The sequence below is a fragment of the Ursus maritimus genome, unplaced genomic scaffold, assembly GCF_017311325.1.
Source record: "Ursus maritimus isolate PB19 unplaced genomic scaffold, ASM1731132v1 scaffold_27, whole genome shotgun sequence".
Lineage (NCBI taxonomy): Eukaryota > Metazoa > Chordata > Mammalia > Carnivora > Ursidae > Ursus > Ursus maritimus.
The window spans coordinates 29,273,565-29,283,412 of record NW_024425230.1 but is presented as its reverse complement, the minus strand read 5'-3'; the positions used below and the strand labels follow the sequence as shown (position 1 = coordinate 29,283,412).

The 9,848-nt window shown below is 53.1% G+C and overlaps 1 protein-coding gene across 2 annotated transcripts; it reads left to right on the top strand.

Moving 5' to 3' along the window:
* The first annotated feature begins 1,173 nt into the window (after positions 1–1,173).
* On the top strand, positions 1,174–9,652 carry SCAMP5 (secretory carrier membrane protein 5). Of its 2 annotated transcripts, XM_008708466.2 has the most exons (5): positions 1,174–1,507; positions 4,760–4,916; positions 6,051–6,152; positions 6,573–6,690; positions 6,956–9,652. In XM_008708466.2, the coding sequence occupies exons 1-5, from the start codon at positions 1,357–1,359 to the stop codon at positions 7,148–7,150; spliced, it is 723 nt and encodes a 240-aa protein (XP_008706688.1). In that variant the 5' UTR covers positions 1,174–1,356; the 3' UTR covers positions 7,151–9,652. The 2 variants fall into 2 exon arrangements, with proteins under 2 accessions (XP_008706688.1, XP_008706687.1); XM_008708465.2 differs by lacking the exon at positions 1,174–1,507 and having other exon boundaries at positions 4,542–4,916.
* Positions 9,653–9,848: the final 196 nt, after the last annotated feature.

Sequence of the window (9,848 nt, the reverse complement as noted above, 5' to 3'; positions counted from 1 at the left end):
AGGTTAACACTATCTTGACTTTAATTTTTTTTTTGCCCCCCCGCATCTTGACTTTTAGCAGCTTGCTATGGATTGTGCATATTTTCATGGTAACCATCCTTTCCTTTTAGAGTATGTACTGTACAGGTTATTGACTGTTTCCTGCAGAGGGCAAGAACCACATCTGTCTTACTCACACTGTCTCCCCAGTGCCTGACCCATTACACATCCCCCACAAATGAGCGAAAGCAAAGGCAGGAGAGAGGGGAGGCCAGCCTGTGACTGATGACAGGTCTGCCATGTTCAGAGTCGAGGAATAGAATTTTCTCTTTCAGAGGTCTGTAGTCTCCTCAGGCCTTCTCTGTCACTTGCCTTTGCCTCATGGGGTCCCTTCCCAGGCTCCTTTCCCACCCTTGGATAGGGTTTTCTGAAGAAAGACTCTATCCCTTGAGGCAAAGGGCAGGAGTGCCTGGAAGGAGGCAGCTGGTGGACTGGTGGCTCAGTGGGTGGGAGTGGCTCCACTGGGCTCCTCCCACTGTGGCGTTAGAGCCAGGTTCTGCCCCAGGGAGCTTCCAGCCCTGCAGGGTCTGAGAGAGGGACTGGGTTGCGCCAGGCCTGATCCTCATCCTGCTCTGGCTTTTCTTTCCTTCCAGGTCAAGACAAAGAGGTGTGGGCAGGCCGCTGGGCCGGCTAGTGCCATCTGTGCCATCATGGCGGGTAAGGACAGGGTCATGTGGGTAGGTCATGCAAGTGAGCAGAGGGTAGGTGGCCCGCTTCCTCGTCTCCTTAGCCCCTTTAGTTTTTGGAGGTTAAGTTCTTTCTGTCGTCCTGTCCCCAGGCTTTTCCTGGTCTTCTACCGAGGCCTATCTGTCCGAAACCCTCAGCATGACACTGTCTAGCCCTCTGTCAGGTCTCTGACTGTGGGAACCAGAGGTTGAGCATCCTGATGCCCAGCTGCTCCTGACCATCTGACTGATGAGCAGCCCAGGCTTGGCCCTGTCCCCTCTGTCACCATTGCTCTTTAATACTCTGAGGACCTTTCCTTCTGATTTCTGAGTTTTTGGTTTCCAAAGGCTCAGGTACAGAACGCTGGAGCTGAAGGGACCTTTAGAGACTATCTAGCTCGAGCCCCCCCCCCCCCCAGCTGCTTCATCTGCCTGGATCTGGGCGGCATTTATTGTTTGTCTTCTGAGAGACAGCAGCACTGCCTCAGGGCCGTTGATTACTTTGGGAACCTCCTAGCAGATCTGAGGAAGCAGGGATGGCTGGGTGGGGGTAGCAGTGTAGCCTGTGACCTCAGGGGCCCAGGGGCCGCTGAAACCAGGGCAAGAAGGGTCACACTGGGTTGTCGGGGAGGGGAACGTTCAAGGTGATGCTATGCCGTACGCTTCACCCACAGAGAAAGTGAACAACTTCCCACCGTTGCCCAAATTCATCCCCCTGAAGCCATGTTTCTACCAAGACTTTGAGGCAGACATTCCTCCCCAGCATCTCAGCATGACCAAGCGCCTCTACTACCTCTGGATGTGTGAGTGCTGTGGGGTGGGTGGGCCCCGGCGGGCGGGGTCAGGGGGAAGGCTGCCGGCTGCCGGGCACTGGGGTGGGGGGCCTGGAGGCCTGGCTGGCCCTCAGCCACACTTACAGGATCTGCATGGGCCATCTCCCAGCAGCCTCCTCTCATGGGCCAAACCCTCATCTGGGCCCCAGTTTCCCTCATCCCCCCGCCCTCCACTTCCCATTCATCGAGTATCTGGATAAGGGTCTTTGTCCACAGGATCATTTCTCTTTTCTTGCTGTCCCTTTCCCTTCCCACTGGGGTGGTTTCCCAGGGAGCCTCTGGTGGCTACCAGGACCTCGGGATTCCGGATTCAGAGAGGAATCCTTTTCTTTTCTTTTCTTTTCTTTTTTTTTTTTAACATTTTATTTATTTATTTGACAGAGAGAGAGACAGCCAGCGAGAGAGGGAATACAGGCAGGGGGAGTGGGAGAGGAAGAAGCAGGCTCCCAGCAGAGCAGGGAGCCCGATGCAGGGCTCGCTCCCAGGACCCGGGGATCACGCCTTGAGCCGAAGGCAGACGCTTAATGACTGAGCCACCCAGGCGCCCCAGAGGAATCCTTGTCTTAAAGCCACATTTGGAAATGTCTTGCTTTCTTTGGAAAACTTCTCAGAGAAAAGAGCATTAACTGGGAGTTGGGAGATATGGGATTAAACTGGGCTGGTTGTCCTACTTCCCAAGCAGCAGGCCCTTCACTTATAGTGAGAGGGTGTTGGCTCAGTGATCACTATGGTTCCAAGGAGTTCAGTGTTGTATAGTCTGTACTTCTCTAAGAATCTAGAGTTCTAATGTCCTACAACGTTGAGGTGCAGAGTATCAAGGCCCTAGGTGCTGATGGTCGGTGGCAGGTTGGTGGGAAAGTGTCATCTTAGAGGGATGGGACTTGGCTGTGCCCAGGCTAGTCAAAGGTACCTCTTAGGTGTGTACAGGGAGGGCAGGCTGGCTTTCCTGTGCTGGGTGCCGGCCTCAAGGAACCTTAGACCTATAGGGGGACCCAGTTAGGGTCTGTCACATGTGGTGTTGCCTTGAGTCAGCCTGCACTTAGCTGCTGACTTGGGTGGGTGATTGCTTGTGCTCAGAAGGTGGTAAAGAATGCTGTCTTCACAGGTTCTTCATGGGGTGGTAGAAAGAGTGTGGGGATAGACTGACTCCGTTTCAAGTCCCGGCTTGGCCTTTGAGTGGAGAAGGCATCTTTCCCTGTGTAACGTGAGGGAAGGAAGAGATGCGGGCAGGTGTGGGTAGATCTGTAGTTGTTGGGAAGGGAATGAGGAGGTCGCCTCTGATGGCTTCTGTTTCCCCATCAAATGTGATGTAGAAGTGGGGATGGGAGCTTTGAGGAAAGTGGGTTTAGAATGACAGCACCTTCGTGGACAGAGGGTGAGGACACTATCCAAAGACACATGACCCCTAAGATTTCTGGGTCATGCACAGGGTCCATTCAAGGTTGGCTGATGTGAATTTGTGGTCCTACCAGGCTTCTCCGTAGGCTCCTTCTTTCCTAGCAACATTCAGCTCAGGAACATATGGGAGTTGTGTTCATCCAGGGGGAGTGTGACCAGAAGACGAGGCAGGGGAGAGCATTAGAAAGCATGTAATGAATTATGGAACCTAAGCTGGACAGGGAGAGAAACGGAGATGGAAGAAAGCTGAGTGGCCACGTTACTGGATATCTGTTCCAAACAGGGGGTAGAATAATTACAATAGAGGCACTAGAACCAGCGAGCTGGAGAGAGATGGGACCGGGAGGAGAGATGTAAACCAATATAAAAACAGGTTCATGTCTGTTCTATGTAAAGAGCAAATAACATCACTTCCCGGAGTTCCGGAGCTCTGGGAAATTGGGGACAATCACAGAGATGGAGGAAATGCAGCTAAAGTGTGGAGAAGGAAAAGCGCACCCTTGTTCTGTGGGCCCGGAGGTGGGCCTACTTGTATAGGTGACAGCATTGTCCTGCCAGACTTGGGGAGCACCCCACCTGGCTCCGGGCCCGGGGAACTCTGCCCCTGAGAAGATCTCATCCAGGAGCTGGATTTAAGGGCTATAAATACCTTCCTAAGTCCTCCCTAGGCACCTGCCAGATGCTTTGCTCCCAAGGAAATGCATATGACCCTTGAGATGCTTAAGGGCTCTATTCAGAAGCCAAGACCAGATGCCTAGTTGTTTGAGGCCAAGATTGAGCCCCCCTGCCTTTGTTTATTCAGCAGATCTCTGTGGAGCCTTAAGGGACTCAACCTAATGTTTGAGGAAGGGAGCATCCTGATGTCAGAAGCCCTGGCTGTGTGTTAGTGCCAGCACAAGTTGAGGTTTCTGCTGGCTATGACTTGGTGATCCTGTGATTCTGAGTACAACTAGAGTATGTGGGCACAGAGGGGTGGGAGCCTGGGTTCTGCTCTTGGGGAGCTTCTAGTGTGGTTGATGGGCTGGGATTTGTACTTGGGGAACTGTGCATGAGAGCAGCCCAGGTCTGCAGGAGGTCAGAGGGATGGGACATGAATAAGGCTGCAGTAGTGAAGGAAGGCTTCGTGGAGGAAGTGGCATTGTAGTTGTCTAAGAAATGAATTAGATAAAGACTGAGATCCCAGCCACTGCTGCCTGCCCCATTTAAGAGCAGGGCAGATGGTACAACAGTTTGAAGAGATGTTTCTACAAGGCCTTTTTCTTTCCACTTTTTATGCCCCTTGCAAGAGAAGATATAAGGGTTTCCTGTGCCTTGGGTTTGGTGATACTGTGAGTCTGGGAGGGCCAGGGTCTGAGGCCATTCTAGTAAGGAGAAGAGCATTTCTACCCCCTGGAGGCTCTTAGCCCTTCAGTGGGGCTTGTTGGACTGAGGCTCTGGGTTCCTGCTCTGGAGACTCTCTGTTCTCTGGATTTCTCAGATCCCTAGGAGTGGGTGTGGGGAGGGGAACTGGTCTAAGCTCCCAGCTTTCTTTCTTACAGTCTGTACTCCTTCTGTGTGTGTATGTATGTATGTCTCATGTATCTGTGTGTGTGTGTATTCACTGATGTGGGTTGTGGGTGCGAATCTCTGTAAATGTGGTTTTCATGTATGTTTGTGTGTATCTACCTGTCTGTGCATTGTTCTGTTTCCATGTATTTGTGGGTCTGTTGAATTACGGGTGTGTGTGTCCATGTCTGGGTGCTCACATGTCTCTGCATGGGCCTGGGTGTCTGTGTGCATGTCTGGTGTTTGTCTCTGTGCGTGCATGTGCTCCTGGGTCTGCAGTGAACAGCGTCACGCTGGCCGTGAACCTGGTGGGCTGTCTCGCGTGGCTGATCGGAGGCGGGGGAGCCACCAACTTTGGCCTCGCCTTTCTCTGGCTCATCCTCTTCACACCCTGCTCCTACGTCTGCTGGTTTCGGCCCATTTACAAGGCCTTCAAGTAAGTGGTTGGTGCTGACCCCAGCTCCTAACCTTGTCTCTTTGCCCATCTCCCCTGTTTCTTCTCTATATATTTTCTCACTTTTTTTTGACCACCCCCTACACTCACTTTCTATTTGTTCACCCTCAGCTCAGACTGCCAGGTAGGATATGGGCTTCCTGAGAATTCAGTGCTGGGGATGAAAGACTGGGAGTCAGACCCTTGGTTCCCTCTTTCCTCATTCCTCACTTGCTGTCTCACTTCCCTGGGTGGGCATAACATAGAGATGAGGCCTGTCGTAGTTTTGCCTTCCCCAGGCAGCTGTATGTCAGATTTGCCAATGGGGCCACCTGTCTCAGTGGAGCTGCCTATCTTTGCACCTGTGGGGCTAGCTGATTTGGTACCAAGTGGACCATCTATCCATGTGCTAATGGAACCAGTCATCCATGTACTACTGACACTGTGTGCTAATGATATCATCCAACTCTGTGCTAAAGGGACCACTCATCATGTACGAGTGGGGCTGTCTTGGTGCCAATGGGTGTCTACCTTGTGTAAAACGGATTTTCAGTCTTGGGGCTAATGGGACTATTCATCCAGGTACCAACAAGGCTATCTGTTTTGGTGCCAGTGGAGAATCCATGTCAGTGCTAATGGGACCTCAGATGTCTTTGCCAATCAGATCATCCATCTGTATGCCAGTTAGGCTACTGTTTGGTGCCAGTAGGTTTCTGTTCTTATACCAATGAGACTTTCTGTCTCTGAGCTTATGGGAATGTCCATCCATGTAACAGTGGAGCTAGATATCTTGGTGTCAGTAAGGTTGTCCATCCCCTTGACAGTGGGGTCATTTATTCTTGTCATAATTGACCCATCTATTTCTCTGCCAATGGGGCCATCCATCCATGTACTGTCCATGTGAGTGGTCCATTTACGAGGAGAGCTCTTCTTATGTAATGTTGCTCACACAAGACTAACACATGGGCACTTGCAAAGATTCCCGTAAACACTTCCATTTTTGCCTCTCAATCAAGGCCTTTAAGTGTCTTCTGTCCATTGCGTGCTCATTTAAACTCGGAAGGGCTGGGGGCTCCTGAAGACAGGGGAAGCCTTCGCCCTCTGCCCAGGTGGTGAGAGTCATCTCCTCTGCTGCAGGACTGACAGCTCCTTCAGCTTCATGGCCTTCTTCTTCACCTTCATGGCCCAGCTGGTCATCAGCATCATCCAGGCCGTGGGCATCCCGGGCTGGGGCGTCTGGTAAGAGATTGGGGTGTCTGGGATGGACCTAGGGCTGGCACGGGTGGCACCTTGGGGTGTGTCCTTTGTTTATGTCTGTGTGTTAGCTGCTTGGCCTGTGAGCGCATTCAGGGTAGTGTAGTAGACACAGACACAGCAGCAGAGGGGAAGGAGAACCTCGCAGTGGTTTGGGGGGATTCCCAGGGGTGACAAGCATCACGGGAGAACCCAAGGGAAGGAAGCCTTATGCCTGAGGAGCTTGTCTCCTGAGCTGTGGGAAAGGATTCTTCTGAACCACTGCCGCAGGCCCTCTGGCTGGTCTCTTTGCATCTGATAATGTGGCCACTCCCCGTGACAATGAGATAGCTCCTGGCTGTGGTGGGGGGGCTCCCGGTTACCCCTCAACCTGCCGGCAGCCCCACAGCTGGCCTCTTCCTGCAGCGGCTGGATCGCTACCATCTCCTTCTTCGGAACAAACGTTGGCTCAGCAGTGGTGATGCTCATTCCCACCATCATGTTTACGGCCGTGGCTGTGTTCTCCTTCGTCGCCCTCAGCATGGTATGTGGTCACCTCAAAGTTGAGAGGGCGGCTTTGGGAAGGGGCTACGATCTGTAACACCCCCTCCTCCAAGATACAGGAGGACCTGCAGGTCTTCCAAGGGACTCACTCCAGAATGGCTTGGCAAACTTTGCTCCTAGTACACAGGGCGGGTGTGGGAGGGAGGATTGGCTTTTACAGGGACTTGTCTCTGGTGTCCAGGTGTTTCCTGGATGGGCTGCCCCTTCCCTTTGATTAATCCTTCCTTGTGCTCCTCCTCTTACAGGTTCATAAATTCTACCGGGGCAGTGGAGGGAGTTTCAGCAAAGCTCAGGAGGAGTGGACCACGGGGGCATGGAAGAACCCACACGTGCAGCAGGCGGCCCAGAATGCAGCCATGGGGGCGGCCCAGGGTGCCATGAATCAGCCCCAGACTCAGTATTCCGCCACCCCCAACTACACATACTCCAATGAGATGTGAGCCAGCCAAGCCTACCAGGAGGGCAGGGCTGGGGGTCTGTGGGATGGGGACTCAAGCCACATTGTCTGTTGTGGTGACCAAGCAGGGTTCCTCCCTCCCTTTTCTCCTCCCCAACTTTGTACAAAGAATCAGAGTTATATATATATATATATATATATGTATATGTCTCCCCCCTTCCCCCGCTCCTTTGGATTCTGCTCTCAGTACTCTGAGAGCCGTGGGCTGCACGTGGAGCTGTCCCGTGCGGTGGTAGCTATGTCCGTGTCCCCTCGTGAAATAGTATGCAGTGGAGGTCTCTGTCATTGTGGTGCTAGATGTATGTTTAGAACTAAACCAGCCCCCACCCTCCACCAGGGTGCCCCCTCTGACCTTGGCCCAGGGACCCCTTATGGACCAGGGGGAGGCATAGCAGAAAGCTTGGCCCCCTCCCCAGGGTTATGAGGTGAAACTGTCTCCACTTTTGGTCTCACTGGGAAGCAACAGTATTTAGCACTCATGGGGGTGGTAGGTAGGAAGGTGGGGACAGGCCAGGGATCTTCCTTTGCTCCTTCTGCTCTGGTCTCCTCCCACTCCCTCCCCTCCCTCCTCTCCTCCTGGTGTCAGATTCCCTGTGGCTTCTTTTCTTGCCTAGGGTCTCTCTCTTCCCCATGTGGCTTTTCTTTGTCTTCCCCAAGGCTGAGTGTCCCAGTTGTATATGCTCCTGAGACTGAGCCCGTTCCCAGATCAAGGAAATGGACAGGAGCTGAGCCTTAGGTGTGGTGCAGGAGGGCACACAGCTGGAGATGCATAGCCCACCTGGGTACCCGACTCCCGGGGAGGGGAAATGCAGGGTCATCTCAGAGCTTGGTCTGGGGGGGGGGCTCCTCTCTTCTCTGCCCTGCTTCCCCTCCTCTTCCCAGAGCCCCCTTGAGCCCTCTGCCTATGTCCATCCCTGTACCCCCAGTTGCTAGCCTACCCCCATCCCCTGCTAGGTGGCACCTGCCATCTGTGAGGGCCGATTCCACTGCCTTCTCTGAAGAGCTGGGTGGTGTCCAGGTAATTTTCAGGTAGAAAGGTACAACTGGAGTAGAGGGTATGTAAATAATTACTGGTCCCTGAGTGAGATCTGACTGGCCCAAGCCCACTGGGCAGGTACTAGGTATCTCTGAATGACCATTTGACTCCTGGGAGTAGATAGCTCTTCTGCTATCTACTGGGTCTGGTAGAGGGGCAGGCTCAGAGGGCTGGGCCTGGAGGGAAGATCGGAGGAGAAGGCCGGCAGGGCCCAGTGAGAGGAGAGCCTGCCTCCTACCACTCCAGCTTGCTTTTGGTCACAGAGCAGTTCTGGGCACTTGAACTCAGGGCCCAGGAAGAAGCACATGCCCAGTCCTATCCATAAGCACAATGGCTGGAATGGGATTTCAGGTTAGGTGGGAGGGGAAGCCCTCTGACCTTTTTTTTTTTTTTTCCAAATCAAGATTACTTACTCCCTTCTGCCTATTAGACTTGGTTTTTGGCCCTTCCTTACCCTGTCAGAACCCCCTTTCCCTTGCAGGATAATGATTTAAGGCCTGTGGGGCTGTTCTGTTCCAAACATTGTGAAAATGTTGCTGGTAGAGCTCCTGGCTCTTTCTGAGGCCTGGAGGGAGTCGATTCTCACCCAAGGAGCAACTGCCTGTTTTCCATCCTCCCTTCTCCTGCCTGGGCTATTTGGCCTGAAAATTTTGGCCAATCCAGCTTGGTCACTCTGGGCTGGCTCCAACTTGGAACCCAACACCTGGGCTTCTAGGTGCCATCCTGAGCTTTGAGCTCCAGGCACTTCATTTTCCTATAGGGGAGCCAAGGCCTCTGAAAAGTTCTCTTCCTAATGGTCCCTTATGCTTGGGCCAGAGTATGATTGACTCTCTGCTCTACCATTTTCTCTCCAGAAAGCAGTTGTCACAACCTCTAGTACCTGAAAAGAAACCCTAGGTCTAGGTTTTCTTCACCTTTCCTTTCCCCTACCCTAGACCTCTGGGTCCCTTTCTCTTTGTGTCTCTGGTAGCTCCAGGAGGCCTGTGGTAGCTCTCATTCCTGTTGGATGCCACCTACAGTCAATTTCCTATCCTACCTGCCTCTCCTCTTTCCTGGCCCAGACCTATATGGCCATGCCCTGGCTCTGCGCTTGGGAAGGCCTGCTACCTGTGTGTGACCCAGCTTGTCCAGGCCCTGGGGTGCTGCATCTCCAGGCAACTATGCACTTTCCTAGGGAGGGAACCAGTATGAGAAGTGGGGGCTTGGAATGAATTCATCTCCGCTGGATGGTCTGTCTTGGGGGTGTGGTGGAGGAAGGCCCAGGTCATTTCTGGGAATCCTCAGGTCTGGCCAGCCAGTGACCTGCTTTTGCATTTTGCTGGTGCCTACTGCTCCTCCTTGTTTCTGGGAGACACAGACCATTGTCGAGCTGGCAGTTGACCTGCCTGAGCTACTGTCTGTCTGTGGTAACTGAGTGAACCATAATAAAGGGGAACATTTGGCCCTGTGTGTCCTGCTGCGTCATGTGTCTTCATGTGGGCCTGTGTGGAGCCTCACTGTGGGCTGTGGGGCATGGGGGTAGGGTGGGTCAACTGGGTCTGTGGCCTGTCATTCCCAGGGGCAAAAATCACATGCCTCTGTGTGATTCTTTCTGAGGCAGCCTTGAGTAGGCCTTGAAATTGCCACAAAGGCCTCCTGCGTGTTA